Consider the following 17,076-nt stretch of genomic DNA (forward strand, 5'->3'; position numbering starts at 1 on the left):
AACATACATGTCAATTCTGTTTCATAGGAATTGTAGTGGTCTATTTATATACTTTGAAAAAAGCAATTAAATATTTTAATGTAAAATAAAAATGTTATCACAAGAGTAAGCTACCTACTTGATAAGGCTTTTGCGCTGTAATTACAAAACTGAACTGACTAAAAGGGGCAGCAAAAGCTTGCAATAAAAGCCAACAAACTAGATATTACACTCTTAACAGCATTTGCAGCTTAAGAATCTATTTATGAAGACCAAATTCATTGTCAACTCTAATATTTTAAAGAACTACTTTTGATAGTTTGAACACAAACATGTTTAATGACATACATTTGTAATAATATAGTTTTATCTACTTAAATGAGAGCTCTATCCAAAGCCCATTTAACTCAATATGAGCTCTTTACATTAACTTCCATCAGCTTTGGATTAGGGCCTAAGTGTCTGTGTAGTGTGTTCAATAATTGTTTTTTTTTTAAATTTATATCTATATCTATACAACTCTCATGCTATTGGCAATTTTAATATTAATATGTTTCACAATTTAAAACATTTTTATCCTCTAGCTTCTAAATATCATTGATGGAATCTATAGTTGTAAACATCCCCATGTACATTCAGAAACTTTTAGGACCTAGATTTGATTTGCAAATGCTGAACAAGAAGTTTGAATATTTATTTTCAAAGAGATGGTTCATTTAAATAAAAAATGCTGAGCAACCTTCAGATTTTTAATTTAGTCTCAGTTATTCATTCTCAATTAGAGATAATTCAATCAGATTGGAAAAAACCACTGCACAGCAGTCAAAACTCTATCCATGGCAGAATAGTGGATCAAATTAAAAAAACTCCACTTAGTAACTTTTTTTTAAAGATTACATTCTTCCAAAGATGAGGGTGCCAGACCCAGAAACAACCAAAAATATATGGCATGCACCAGTATTCTTCTTCTTGCTATTATTGAGAAGAAATAGTATAAGAGTCATTACTGAAAACTTTATTTTCTCATTCACTTTTAGCTCATCTAATAGCATGAAGTGGAACAAGCAGAACAAGTTAAGAACTACTTCCCAAGAGTCACATTCGAGAACATATTGGGTTGATTTTGTAGCCCAGAAGCCCTGTAATCTCACTCATTATACATGCTTATTGACAAACAAACTTGGTGGAAAAAATGCTAAAAACGGTGGCATCTTTCCATTCTTTTTTAAATGAGAAACAGATCTTGTCTGACAGATTTTACCAATGGAAAAATGATACTGTCTATTGAGAGACTTTAATCTGTAGCCAAATGTACTTCTTTTCTAGTACAGGCTAAACTGGCTAGTGATATAATACTATCATTTCCAAAGGAAGGAAACAGCTAACTTTAAATAAATAAAGCTAACAGCCACAATGTCCTACTCGCTAGCAATAGGAGACAATTGATACAATTTTGCTAGAATCTTTCAATGAGAGAGAAATATAATTGGGATACATACTTGTGCCGACCATTTGTGAATGTGGTGCTGATGTGCTTAAAGCTATGGTGGTGATTATACCACAGCAGTCTATGTCAAAAAATGTGCTAAATTTAAAACTAGTGACAATCACATAAGTGTCCTCTATTTTTATATATTATTTTTTTTCAAAGGAATTAGAACTTTAGAAGTAAAGTCATAATATGCATTGGGCCAATGTATTCCAATATTAGTTTTTAGCCAGTAGAGATCAGTGACAGAGTAGGCTCACCTCACTTATAGTGCAGGTAGCTCCCTGAACTGACTAAATAAATACTACCCACAAAGCTGAATAATAAATTATTGGGCTCAATGCAGGAATTACTGGAGACATTTTATAGTCTATGCTATGCAAGTCAGAATTGTTGATTATAATGTTTCATTTTGGTGTTACAAGTAATGTATCTATAAAAGCTCTTTTTTAAAATAAACTCCTTTTTCAGGATACAATCTAAATGTAAATGTAAACAGATACAGAGAGGACACACCCTTGGTTATGAAATTACCACCATGCCACTGTAATAAGGTTCAGATACAAGTGAGTTGGGGAAGGTATAAGTAAACTCCAAACTGAATAGCCAAGTTTCCAAGCTGGTGACTTATTCTCTGCCCCATCAAATATTGTCCGGCTGAGCAATGAATGAAGTAAGAGGGACATTCAGGGGTAAAACCAAAAGGCAATTGTATAACCCTCTCTTTGACCTTTTACGTGCAGTATGTCAAGCACACAAAAGGTAGCTGAACTGAATTTGTTCATCACTACCTTTTTAGATTGATGCACAATCTAAAAAGAAAGAGGTGCAACATGGATCAATACTGACAAAGAGAGTTTTTAACTTCCACACAATGTGATGAAAGCATAATACTGTATGAAATATAGGGAAATACTTAGGTCCAGATTGCTCAAAAAGTTATCAAGCTATTAATGGAATTTATTTCAGTTCACTGGTTGATATGACAAAGCTATCCCAAGGTATATTCCAACACCAGAAATTTTGCCCTTTGTATGCACAATAGAAGGATACTACCATAGGCAAAATTTAACCAAATATATTTTGGTTGGTCTTTTGCTTCTGTTTTAATGTATACTTCTTGCAAAGATTGTGATATAAAATTATATGTCCGAGTACAAATATTAATTTATATGGTTTTACTGAAATGGGAATATCTCATCCAACCAGAGTACAGGGAGTAAAGGAAGGGCCTCAAGCAAAGGCCACTTAAAGACAATGAAGATCTTTCCATTATTTTCTTTTCACTTTAGATCAGACCCTTGAGGAGGCAAAAATGTGCATTTTTCTTCCATTCATTAATTCTCTGTACTCTGTTTGGCTCTGGAAGAATCTGACTGGCAGAATCACTGTACAGTTATTTTTCAGTCATGGTACTATGAATACGGAAATATCTCTAACCTGAGCGGCTACTACAATCCATCTGCTCTGCTTCCTGTACTCAATATTCTCATTTTTGCCACCAATCAAGATGCCATCTCACTCCCTTCAAATGAAGCAGAGAAACTCCAAAATGTACATGAAAAAAGAAAAAAATACCAGAAAGCAAATAGCATTGTGGAACCACTGAAAGGGAAATTGTTAAATATTTGACTCAGTCCCCTCCTGTGGCCCTGCTCCTGTTCCTATTGCAATCAGCTGGAGTCTTGCTGTTGACTTGATTAGGGGTAAAATTATGCCTTTTTTCTAATACCTCTCTGCCCTTCACCGCTCCCCTCCTGTACAGTTCTTGTTCCCACAATAACTGTAATCTATTTATGTTTTTGTTTATATCAGAAGAATCTTATCCTTTCCCACCCCATTCAGTTGTGAAAGAAAACATTGTAGAAACAAATGTATTGCAGTTATGGTGGGGTGAAGAGTCTTTCTGAGCTTTATGAAGGAAAGTTGGGAGCAAAAGAAAAAAAATGAGGATAGAAGAATAGATAAGAGGAGTAAAGAAAAGGTGCAAAGGTTTAGGCCAAAGTCTTCAAAAATGTTCTTCATTTTGGCTGCCTCAGTTTTTGGGTCCCCAACTTTGCACACCTGCAGATTGATTTTCAGAAGTGGTGAGCACCTAAAGCTCCAGCTAAAGTCAACGGGAGCTGTGGGAGAGCCGCACCTATGAAAACTGGGTTCTACATGTCTCAAGATGGGCACCAAGAAATTAAAGAACCCAAAATAAGAGTTTAGCTCTCAAAAAGTTTAGCTTTAATTTCTGACAGTTCGACTTTTAGTAATTTGACAACATATTTTGTTTCATATTTTCATTTCTTTCATTTAAAATGTTAGGATTTTTATACCACAGTGCTATGACCTTGTACACATAAAGCATCCTCCAGTTCTAATAGAAGCCTATTAATCATTTTCTGCATTAGTTTTAGACTTATAAAAAAAAGACAATACATATTTAGACTTTTTATCTCTAATCCTGTAGAAACACACATGAAAGGCTACTTTACCTTGTCACCTTCAGAAAAAGTTATTCCATCGGTGGCTCTTTTCCAAGTAATTTCTGGGATAGGTTCTCCTTCTGCCTCACATATCAGTGTTGTTTGACCATTTTCAAATGTGGTTTCATTTTTAAGATGTATTATCTGAGGCTGTACTGTTAAAAGTATAAATTATATTACTCATTGTGCATCAGAAACATTATATAACAGTCTCTTTTAAAATGTCCTTTTTGTTTTAAAATTTCATTCATGTTTACTCCATTGGGATTATCAGCAGCACTAACACAGCAAAACAAACTGCAAAGTGGGATTTATTTTTCAAAACAATGTAGGTCAAAATTGAATACAGACCTTGCATTAACAAGTTAAATACATCCTATGAGAACAAGAAACAAACAAATAGCATTAACGTAATATTAAGGCAGAGAAATCAAGCACTCAGGAGTGCAGACATGAAATGTTCTCATTGAAATCTCAACTTTATTTCTGCTTCTTTGTACTTATGCCTTAAAACACTGATATTGAAATGATCCCGAGTTTGAGGCCTGCTCTACACTTAAAATTTAAAGGTTTCAGACTAGCAGCCGTGTTAGTCTGTATCCTCAAAAAGAACAGGAGTACTTGTGGCACCTTAGAGACTAACAAATTTATTAGAGCATAAGCTTTCGTGGGCTACAGCCCATCCACTTCATCAGATGCACAGAATGGAACATATAGTAAGAAGATATAGATAGCTAGATAGATAGATAGATAGATAGATAGATAGATAGATAGATACATACAGATACATTGGAAGTTGCAATACAATCTGTGAGAGGCTAATTAGTTAAGATGAGCTATTATCAGCAGGAGAAAAAAACTTTTGTAGTGATAATCAAGATGGCCCATTTAGACAGTTGACAAGAAGGTGTCTAAATGGGCCATCTTGATTATCACTACAAAAGTTTTTTTCTCCTGCTGATAATAGCTCATCTATAGCTGACCTAGTTACTGAAACTTAGGGAGATGAATTACCTTTATTCACAGAAAAAGCCATTCTATTGCTGTAGGAAGCATCTACCTATAAGACTGTAGCTGTGCCATGGTAGAACCTGTAGTGTAGCCATGCCCTGAGATCACTTTGATATTAAGATAGATCAATGTCCTATACTACATTAACTTTGAATCAGTCTAAACCGTAGGGAGGAAAAGATTTTAACCTGCTGAATTTAACCTTTCATAACTGTAAAACTATTGAAATAATTTTCTCCAAACTGGGGCCCTGATCCTGAAGAGATCCATGCAGGCGGACTCTTGACAACTGGGAATCCACATGGATGCAACGGTCCACATGCATGGACAACATTACAGGACCAGAGCCTTTACTTCTGCTAAATTATTGTGTGCTAAAGCATCAGTCAGAATACAAGTCCCATCGTGCTTGGTGCTGTAAAAACACAGTTCCTGCCTCAAAGAGCATATTTAAAAAAGATAAAAAACAAACATACAAAAATAGACAAAGGTTGTGGGAAAGGGATATAACATAAACAAAGTGATTAAGATAAAGATGGTCACACATCTTGTTATTTCCATTTTTTCGATATATTTATTCTATTATTAGGTTTTTGCTGTCTTCCACACACACAAATCATCTTGAAGCAAAGACTAAGCATAAAAAAATTTAGCCTGATAGTTGAACAGTTTACAAAGTAATGTGTGAGAAAACAAGATTCCAAAATTATTGCCGTGATTTCCCCTAATTATAATGTTCAGAGTGGAAGCCGTGTTAGTCTGTATCAGCAGAAAGAACGAGGAGTACTTGTGGCACCTTAGAAACTAACAAATTCATTTGAGCATAAGCTTTTATGGGCTAAAGCCCACTTCATCAGATGCATGCAGTGGAAAAAGCAGTAGGAAGATATATATACACACAGAACGAGAACATGAAAAAATGGGGGTTGCCATACCAGCTCTAAGGAGACTAATCAATTAGGCGGGCTATTATCAGCAGGAGAAAAAAAAATGTTTGTAGTGACAATCAGGATGGCCCATTTCAAACAGTTGACAAGAAGGTGTGAGTAACAGCAGGGGAAAAATTAGCATGGGGAAATAATTTTTAGTTTGTGTAATGACCCATCCACTCCCAGTCTTTATTCAAGCCTAATTTAATGGTGTCCAGTTTGCAAATTAATTCCAGTTCTGCAGTTTCTCATTGGAGTCTGGTTTTGAAGTTTTTTGTTGAATAATTGTGACTTTTAGGTCTGTAACTGAGTGTCCAGGGAGGTTGAGGTGTTTTCTGACTGGTTTTTGAATGTTATAATTCTTGACGTCTGATTTGTGTCCATTTATTCTTTTGCATAGAGACTGTCCTGTTTGGCCAGTGTACATGGCAGAGGGGCATTGCTGGCATATGATTGCATATATCACATTGGCAGATGTGCAGGTGAATGAAACTCTGATAGTGTGGCTGATGTGATTCTGCTTTAGGCAACTTGCCTGTATAGCATCATACAGGATTTCCGCTGCATATCTAGGGACCAAAAGAAGTTCTCTTGGATGGCAATCAACTACCTTAATCACAAGACTACCCTTTCTCTTCTTACAATCCTTTGATGCATTATCTTCCCACTTCCAAACTTCCCACTTCCAAAGTAAACAAGATAGGGGTCCTCTAGCCTCATTCACTATACAATCCTGGTTCATTCTCGGAACACCATTGATCTTGTATATTGAATAAGGCAGGGGTTCTGTTGGAAAAATAGTGTGTGATCATATAACTAAAGGTTGTACCTTCATGCATATGCAACAGCAGGCAAATCTGTGGTTGTACTAGTCAAATTAATTTTAGCCTCTTTTATGTTTGAGTATTGGACTTTGCAACTTGAACATTCTTTTAAGAGATTGCAGTGTTTTGCATGTAGCGTTTTCCTAGTTTTTTAAAAGAAAACCTCAAATTGCATCCTGTAGAACCATACTGACCTTCCCATTGGTCCACAGAACAGGCCTTTACCAATTGAGCTAAAGGAATAACCTATAGCAGCAATATGCTGTTATCTTCAGTGTAAACCAGTCACTATGTAACACATTTTACTATTGGTTTGCACAAGTATTTATTAGACAGAAGAAAAATATTAGATTGTATTACTGGCTTAGGAGGGGAATGCTATCCAGTGGTTACAAATAGCTAAGCCAAGTACCCAGAACTACTTCACGAAAGCAGTGTCACAAAGTGGGTGGATAATACGTGCCTGCTTCTTAAAAGAAGTACTAGGAGGCCTTCTTGCCCAATAACAAGAACCATGATGTGCACAGAAGTCACACCAGTCAGTGGAAGACCAGAGGCTAGAACTCATAATTTCCTCTTGGCCATTGACACAGCACATCTTGAGCTAGCCCAATATTGCCAGCCATAAAAGTTCAAAATTTATGAGTCAAAGCCAAAAATGAGAGATTATAAAAATTATAAACTGCAGTGGAGGACTTTTTTCCCACTCTTGTCTCTGGACTTTTTACTTCTTAGAGGAAGTTCCCACTGCCAATATCTGTGTTTCCTTTCTGGTTGAAAATTCAACCTTAAATATATACACAAATATGCTCTCCTGCCCCACAATACTATGCAGAGGGTCAGGAGTTACTCTCTCCTAACTTCTATGGCAGGAGACATGCCATTCTATTGCTCTCAAAATTCTTGCTCTGACACCCTCCTGCCTCCTTCCCCACCCACCAACCCCTTCCCTTTACAATCTCTTATTTTCCCACATTTTCCAAGTGTGCTCTCTTGGTCTCTCTATGCCTAAAAGTACCTGTGGCTGATAATGGGTGCACCTGATCAAGTGCTAAACATGGTCTAGCTGCCAGGCATGTCCAATATCAGTTCAGAAAACTGGGTTCAAACAAGGCTTCATTTTCTTGCATCCAACAGACTCTCTACCACCCCACCACATCCCCCTGTCCCTCTTTATTCCCCAGTCTCCATTCCTGATCCCTCCATATTCCCTATCACTATCTCTACTCACATTCCTTATACCCGCCACATCCTCCCTCCTTGCTGTCCCTCATCTTCCAGATCCTCACATCAGTTTCATGTCCTACATTTGAACATTCCCCTTTTCTCCACCTGGATCACATGTATAGTGACTAAAGGGCCACACTCTTTCTGAATGGCAGGATGGCTTTTGCCTCATTAGAAACAATGGGAGGTGGTGGCCACCTTTACTAAGGGAATCCTCAGGTTTATCAGCTAACACTGTAGGGAAATGGTGGCCATCTTGGTTGAGGGCAGCCTGTGGCTTCAGTCCCATTGACAAGAATGAGAGATGATGTTCATTTTGACTAAGGTCAAAACTGCATCTTTGAAGATAGAAGAAAATCATGCTAAATCTTAAAATAATCCCCATCTACCACTCTCCTATTCCTTTTCTATAGGAAAGATATAAAGCTTGATGGTCATCAACCACAGAGCTAATCTTACAAATTGTGCGTTCCCCCCTTTTGTAGAAGTTATTCGGATTAGCACATGAATATTTTCCTAAATTTATGCATGACAAACAATTCAATTTCCCCAAAGGGATGCATGTTCTAAACCTCACATCTAAAATGCCTTGATCTTTACAGGTTCCACTATTCTAAATTTCTTAAAGATCTTCTTCCAGTGGGTCTTCTTTCCACTATAAGAGGAAAAAAATCAGCTTGACATTTTAGACACAAGGAGCTGACATTTAACGGACTAATCACTGATTAATCATGGAATATTCCTAGCTGACAATTATTACTAAGAAGAAGGAGAAAAGCTTGAAAGGGAGAAAAGGATACTATTTCATTGCCCTGTTTTTATAGGCCATAAGATCATAATTCACTATTGACCAAAAGGTCTTCAATGTATTATGGTAATTAGTTAACTTTTAATTATACAGGTAGGATAATAAGATAGTATTTAAAAAAGAGGAGTACTATATATTTATGCCACAGTGAGGTTCCAGGACTTCTGTGGATAGGAAAACTAGAACAGACTTTTTAAATCTGTGAATGTTCTATTTCTGATTGGACAAGGACATTCTCAAATTAAATTGATACTTTCTTACAATGCTATTAACCAGACAAGCAACCAATGGAATTAAATAATTTTGGTGCCAATCCAGACATGCCACTAATGAAATTATGGAAGTTTGGGATGTTAATCCAGAAAGGTTGAAGGTGTTATGTTTCTTCTGCTACAAATACTAACACACTTACAAAAAATGTACTAACAAGCTGTGATCTTGCTGAGATGTGTGTCTGGAATGAAAGAAGATTCAGGAAAGAAAGGACTTGCACGCAAGCTTAGTTAAAGTGAAATGTTTTATGCAGAAAACAAAATGGATGGTCCCCTGTAAGAAAAAAAAATTACACAAATGGGACGCTAACAAAGAGACTAAACATATATCAGAGAAACAGCATTTAAAAGTAAGTAAATATGTCTGCTGTCTGAGCAATCACGGTCAGTAGTATTTTATCAATAAAGGTGACATCATTTCTCCAGAACATAAAGTTTAATCTACAGAACTATAAGTGTCCATCAGAAGCATTCATGGAAGATTACATGGAACCTTTTCTAATCTGTGACACTAGTTTCCATATATACCCACTTAAATAAAACATTGGGTTTGTTTTTAGTTTGCTTTGCTTTTTTCAGCTTTTAGGATTCAGGTTTTCAAGCTTTTGTCTGCAAAAGAATGAGGGCTAAAAACTTTATTTATTTTTAAGATGAGATTTTCACATAATCAAATAACTCTAAGATGTGGCACTTTAAGGAAAATGCCAAATATTGGAAGATTCATAATAGAAATCACAAGACCTGGCAATACTATAATGTTGTTGGTTGTCCTTTTCTTTAACGTCTTCAAAAGAGCCCACAGTTTTTCCTAGGGTCAAAAAGTTCCTGTAGGATCTTCGGACAAGGGGTTAATAAGACTCGGGATTAGGAAAAAGTTTAAGATCAGAGACATTGCTGCTTCTGGAAAGAACTGCCTCAAGCCAGCTAATCATCAAGATATAGCAAAACTGCAACCCCCTCTGCTTCCAGATGGACGGTGAGTTTGGTAAATATGCTGCAGGCCAATGAGAAGCCAAAGAAGAGGCAGAACTACCTGAGATGCAGGTTCCTGAGACAGCACTTTAGGTTCTGAGGTAATCAGGACTTACAGATACACTTGTAAGGAAGGACTGACTTGAACAAGTCTATCTTGAACCCATGGGCCATGAGGGAGCAGTCTTCTTCTGAGCAATTCTTCAATATCAAATTAAAACAGTAGGAATCTAAGGCTTCCTCTTCTGAGAGCACTGATATCATTGTCTCTATAGCAAGGCATACTAGACTGTAACATGTTTTATCTCTTCTCTAGGAGAGAGAGAGAGAGAGACAGAGGAGTAATAAGGAAGGCAAGAGGTAAATTTGAAAAATGTATAAATTAACTATGGATGACAAAAGATCTTAGCCAGCTCATGGAATTAGACAGGTTGTATTGCAGGTGGCACTTGATGCTGAGTGGAATGAATTGGGTCACAGGTAGTTAGAAAGACGCCTCCTACATGCACAGCCCTAACCACTGGTCCCCCTGCCTCTGGTACAGAACACTTTTTCTTTCTGGGAATGATAAATACCTGAAATTAGATTTAGGATATTGATAACTCCTGGGTGTGCAGAGTTCACTTTTCTCCTCTGTAGAATGCATGGAATTCCTCCTCTGGGTAGATTTGTAGTGTTTAATCAGGGAACTTCCATTGGCCTTTTTTTCTGAAGTTTATTAACCAATTTAATACATACAGAGAAAACATTACCCACTTGCACTTTAGCCACTATAAAGTCTTCAATCAACATGGATGATAAGTCTGGAGGTAATGACGGAAGTGGGGGGAAGAATCATTTCCCAAAGGGCACATCCCATTTTAGAGCTACTGCAGTGTATCTATTTAGTCCTGAAAACCAAGGTAGCTGAGACTCCTTCTTGCAATATGTTGGGTTATGTCTAACAAAGGTAGACTAGGAGATGGTAGTTGTATCATCTCACTTGCCTGAAGAAATGGGGAGAAAGAAATAGCAGTAATATATTCTCTCCAACACTGTCATACAACTCTTCTGCTGGAGGGCAATTGCCAGGAACTGTGTAATGGCAATGAAAGCTTTGCTAAATCTCTTGCACATTGAATTGATAAACACTGGCTATTTTATCTTCCTTTCAGGTATAACATTTAAGCAGCATTTTGTTAAAAAAAATGATAGATTTGGCAAAAAAGTTCTATCTTAGAAAGTTTTGAAATGAACAGAACCAATCATTGAAAACAGAACTCCTTTGGATTCTAGTGTCTGTTTTTATTGGAGAACAGGAATTGAAGTCCATAATCAACTCTCTTTCTTTCCCAAGACTTTGGTGTAAATGGAATTCTGATAAAATCGGTTGACAACAGCAAAAATGGAGGGGGCTGCAAACATGCAGAATGGCAGAATCAAACTGCCAAGTGACCTAGTGAGGTAACAGCAGTGATGTCTGTGAGCAACAAAAGAAAAATAATAGAAACAAAATTTAAGTCCTGTACCCAGAGAGGAAATAAGCATCCCTGATTCAAAGCATGTGTACATACGTAATTAGAGTTAGTATTTTTTTATCTGGTCCCATTAATACACTTACTTTAGGTAAGCAAATATTGCAGTCCCCATCTTTGAGAATTAATGATTCAGAGAAGGGGCTTAGGTCTGTATGAGAGGATGGAGAGATTTGCAGGAGTGCTCTAGGGGGCTGAGCTTTGTTGGCTGAGGCAGGGTTTAGCTGGTAGTTAGTACCTGTGCTCTTGTAATATATGTCAGGGCACCTACAGCTTTTGGGTAGTCACCTCCTTTTTATAAACACACAACACAGAGACAGAGATAATGGCCTAGACAAATAAAAAGTAGAACTATAAGGTAAGATTGAAAAGAATGAGGCCTGGGTTATGACAAGAAAGGAGATAAACAGAAAAATAAAATCTTTTAAATCAGTATGTATTTAGGAAAGTCCAGATAGCAGAAATATTGGAAATGACAACAACAGAAAGAAATAAAAAATCAGTTAACACTCATGTTTTCCAGCAGGTGTGGAAGGATCAAACAGAAATGAATTTATAGCAAAAACCTTCGTACAAGTCTTAAACATTAATTTGGATGAGACCTCCTAGATGGCATTGAATATCAATACGAGCGCCACTATGGCAGGAAAACAGAATGACAGAGAGAGATTACCAAGACTGGCTCATGATCAGCAAGAGATCCTCTATGAGGGAAATAGCATGCTTCTGATATCTTCCTGATATAACCCTCATCACAGAGAAAAGATATAAAATCCTAGCAAAGATTAAAAAAAATATTGTGTTCCGGAATGTAAAGGTAGAAGTTCTATAATCTTCCAAGCTTAAGATTTTATATAAGGAGAAAACATATTTTGGGGGAGTGGAAAACAGCAAAATAATTGTTGAATAAAATAAAAAACTGTAGCCCATAAAACAAATCCAAAGAAGGATACTGATAAGCACAGACATAAGCATGTTAACTCAGAAAACACAGCATTCGAAAACTTTTACTACCCTCTCGGCTACATCCTCTGGAGTTTAAAAGTGCTGAGTTGTAACTTATTACATTACTACTTAACCTTTATATTGCAGTAATGACAGGCTTCAACCAGATCAGGGCTTCACTGTGTTGCATACCCTACAACCATATAGTAAACATATATAGTCCTTGCCCCAAAGGTCTTGCATTCTAAAGAAAAAATAAATAACAGGTGGATGAGACAGACAAGCAAGCAGTAGGGTTTCAAGGACAATAAAAAAAAACTGATAGGATGTTTTAGCATAGATTGGCTGTGTGCACAATTCTGAGCAGTAATCAGAAGTTATCTTCCTAATCATTATCAGACTGCAGTTTTCTGAATGAACTATGTCATTAAAGGAGAGATTTGAAGGAGAATATGTGTTGTCTTTACAGATTATGACTAGCAGTTTTCCCTTTGTGGAGGGACAACACAGAAGAAAGGGCAAATAGTCTCGTGGGAGAAGAGGAATATCAGGCAATTGAAGCTGGTATTGTTAAGAGTGAATGCAAGGCGTTGCAAAAAGGTAGTATGATAGAGATTGTGCAGATACTTGTAGGTTATGATAAGGGATTTGTGTTGGATACAATCTTTTTCTCTTATTTTCCCTTGGAAACAGCAGAAGGATTATTATAATTGAAATACACCCAATAGATCATATAGCTATTGTGTGAGCCCAGTGTCATACAGGAGCCTCCTACACCTGCCCAGTCAATCCCTACACCTTGTGAGGTGCTGCTGCACTCTGGCGGCTTGGCCACTGGGGACCCTAATTCTACTCCTCAACCCTCCCCTTGTCTGTCCCATGCTACTGTCACCCCTTTCTTCATCCCTTTCTTGGGGGATGACCCTCAGGAGGTGGTATTTGTATTCCCCTTCCTTGCTCCCCTGCGGGCTGCTGTGCTCCCTCTGCCACTCACTCCCATGCAGTGATAATGCAGTGTACATGGTGCTGCACCAGCGTTCCGCTACCATTGACGGAGGAGTGCTCATGCCCCTGCCCAAAGGCTGCAGGGCCACTGATGGTGCCCCGCCGGAGGATGATTGGGAGTCTGTGAGCTCAGTTGAGGCTACAGAGCTCTCAGACTCTACCATGCTCTAGGACAAGCTGTGCCTGTTGTTGGTGCAGCTCACTCTCCACTGGTAGGGGTATTTTAATCTTTTACTCCAGGCTGTGAGAGCTGTGATGGGGGAAGGCAAAAGGACCAGGAAACAGGATGCCGCAGCCTACCAGTGGGCCTGCAGCTTCTGCAATTCTCTGATTGCATTTGGGGTCAACCATGGGTGTCTGTATGGCTCCGTGGGGGTGGGCAGTGGCTGTAGTGTGAGTCTCCACAGGTGCCAGGTACTTTCCTTCCTTTGGGCAGGGGAGTTCTCTGTGATGTTTCTGGAGGAGACTCAGTGGTGAGCTGGAGCCAGTTTGCACCGGTTCACTGGAACGGGTTGTTAAATTTAGAAGCCCTTTTAGAATCGGTTGTCCTGTGAGGGACCGGTTCTAAAAGGGCTTCTAAATTTAACAACCGGCCAAAAGTGGCGCATTAGGCGCCAACTCTGTGGGTACTCCGGGGCTAGTGAAGAAGCAGAGCGTGGCGGCACATTCAGGGGAGGAGGCGGAGGCAAGCTGGGGCCAGGCGCGGGGCGGGAAGCTGCCGACCACCCACCAAATTTTCCACGGAGTCAGTGCCTAAGGCGCCACTTTTGATGTGATCAGTGGGGGGAGCGGCCAGTCCCCCCCTAGCTATGCTACCCTGCCCCTAGGAGCCAGAAGGACCTGCCAGATGCTTCCTGGGAGCTGCCCCAGGTAAGCACCACTGGGACTCCCCACCTCATCCCCTGGCAGGTCCCTCTGGCTCTTAGGGGTGGGGTTGGCACCCACTACGGTGGCCCACAAGACCCTTCTGCCCGGTTCTGGGGGCAGTCAAGGGACAGGAGAGGGGGTTGGTGGGGCAGAGGTCCTGGGGAGGGGGGCATCAAGGAACGCGGGGGGGTTGGATGTGGCAGGAGTCCCGGGGCGGGCGGGGGTGGACCACGACCCCCTCGTTGGGTGAGGAGGGAACCAGTTGTTAAGATTTTGGCGGCTCATCACTGAGGAGACTCACACTGATTCAGCTGCCAAAGGAGATGAGGAGTACTTCAGCCACTTCACCAAGCTCTCAGATGGGATGGCAACCCTATTTTCCCCGCACCTATTGTCCAAGATACTGGGGGTTGCCAAGGTCATGCTGGGGCACCTTCTGCACCTCCAGGTCTGTGTGGAGGAGCTGATTCTCAAGCTGGTTAACATCGATGCCCTGATACTGGGCCCGACGGTGCAGCAGGTATGAGTTCCTGGTCCTAGGTGGGGACTTTAACACCACCCTGGGGCCGCCTTGGGAAACAGAAATGGACATTCTCAGGAACACCACTGACTATCACTCTCTGGTGGATATCTGGTGCAACCACCACCTGGATGACTCCACCACCTTCGCTTATGTCCAGGTGGAGGACACTTGATCATGCCCCTCAGAGTTGGACCTCATTTATATTTCCTGATTTAACATCTTGCAGGAGCACTCCTCCAGCATTATGCTGGCCCCATTTTCGCACCACCACCTGGGGGCTGTGACAGCCTCAATGATATCTGAGAGGCTGGGGCTGGCCTACTGGCATTTCAATAACAGCCTTTTTGAGGATGTGGGGTTTGAGGCATCCTTCCAGGAGTTTTGGCTGGCCTGGCAGAGGCAGAAGCAGAGGCACACCTTTGCCTTGGCACAGAGGTGGTGGGACCTGTCCTTTTGCAGAGAGTGTCAGGAAAAGTGGGATGAACTTTGGGCCCCCAATGACCATCTGGCCCGGGGTCCCTTCATTTGATCCTGCATCCAGCTTCTTTGGGAAATGAATTGTGGCTCCTGCTTCTTCTACACCTAGAGAAAAAGAGGGCCAAGAAGCACATCACCTGCCTCCTGGCAGAGGACAGTATCCCTCTCATGGACCCAGTGGAGAAATGGGGAAGGGTTAGGGCCTTCTGTGCCAGCCTATTCTCCCCAGATCCGACTGATGCCAACACCAGTGGAGTTCTGTGGAACAAATTCCTTATGGTCAGTGTAGGAGACTGGGACCAGCTAGAGCACCCTCTCACTCTGGCCAAGTTCTTGGAAGCCCTCCACCTGATATTCACCAACAAATCTCCAGGCATGGATTTCTACCACTAATTCTGGGACATTCACTGTCTGGACCTCTTCACCATCTGGGACAAGTTCTTAGGTATCACAGAGCTCCCCCTGTAATGTTGGCAGGCTGTGTTGAACTGCCACCTAAGAAGGGTTACCTTCATGACCTAAGGAACTGGCATCTGAGTCTGTGTCTCACTCCTCAACACAGACTACAAGGTCATAGCGAAAGCCATCTTGCTGAGGCTGGGGGTCTGTGCTAGTAGACATGACACACCAAAATCAGATCTACATCGTCATGGGCAGGACCATCTTTGATAACCTCTATCTGGTCTGGGACTAACTCCATCTTGTGTGTTGGGATAATCTGTCACCACCCCCATCCTGTCCCTGGACCAGGAGAAGGTGTTTGACAGGATATATCACAGTTATCTCATGGGCACTCTGTGGGTATTCGGCTTTGTGTGCTTTCTCCAGGCACTGTACACTTCTGTCAAGCTCAGCTGGTTCTCACCCGAACCTGTCACATACGGTTGAGGGGTACATCAGGGCTGCCTGCTGTCCAGCTAGCTCTATACCATTGGCATCGAGCCCTTCCTTTGTCTCCTCCACAAGAGGATGATGGGGTTGGTACTGTGGGAGCCAGATTTATGGGTGGACCTGTCGGCAGATGTCAACAATGTGCTCCTCGTAGCCAGGAACCTGGGCCACCTGCTGTGGGTAGAGGCTTGCACCAAGGTCCTCATTTGCCCAGGTAACAGGGTCAAGAGTTCTGGCCTGATAGCTGGGGACAGGTGGCAGGCATGCTCCCTCCCACTCGCACTCCATGCCATCTGGTGGGGTGTGGGTCCTCTGCTCTATCTTTCTGTCACTGATCCCTCCCCACTGGAGGCTTGAACTAGAGGCCAGAGTGGCTGACCACTTGCAGAGATGGATGGGGCTGCTCTGGTGCCTTTCCTTTTGAGGTTGGGTACTGGTGCTCAACAAGCTGATACTGTCTATGCTCTGGCACCAGTTCAACACCCTGAACATGCCCTCAGGAATTCTAGCCAGCATCCACAAGAAAATCCTAGGGTTTTTCTGGCTGGGGCTGCAATAGGGTCTCTGTGGGGGTCCTGAGCTTCCCCCGGGGGAAGGGTGAACAGGGCCTCATCTGCATCCACAGCCAGGTCCACTCCTTCCACCTTCAGGCTCTGTAAAGATTCCTTTACACTAGAGGTACTCAGGCATGGAGCATACTAGCACATGCCTTCCTCCACCACCTCTGAGAGCTCCAATCTGACTGGCAGCTCTTTTTTTCTCCCCCCAGAGGTCTCCCCCGAGACCTCTCTGAGCTGCCAGTCTTCTACCAGGACCTCCTTAGGACCTGGAAGATAGTCTCTGTGACCAGGTCTGTAGCAGCTGCTGATGGG

General features: G+C 40.9%; 1 protein-coding gene across 2 annotated transcripts in view; it reads right to left on the reverse strand.

The window, feature by feature from the left end:
* The window catches only part of NCAM2 (neural cell adhesion molecule 2), a 525,587-nt gene that overhangs the window by 184,127 nt on the left and 324,384 nt on the right, over positions 1 to 17,076 (reverse strand). For both annotated transcript variants that reach the window (XM_074971360.1, XM_074971367.1), the window contains exon 8: positions 3,949 to 4,094. In XM_074971360.1, coding sequence (XP_074827461.1) covers positions 3,949 to 4,094 — 146 coding nt within the window. The remainder of the gene's footprint in view (positions 1 to 3,948; positions 4,095 to 17,076) is intronic.

The sequence above is a fragment of the Natator depressus genome, chromosome 1 (genome assembly GCF_965152275.1).
Source record: "Natator depressus isolate rNatDep1 chromosome 1, rNatDep2.hap1, whole genome shotgun sequence".
Classification (NCBI taxonomy): Eukaryota; Metazoa; Chordata; order Testudines; family Cheloniidae; genus Natator; species Natator depressus.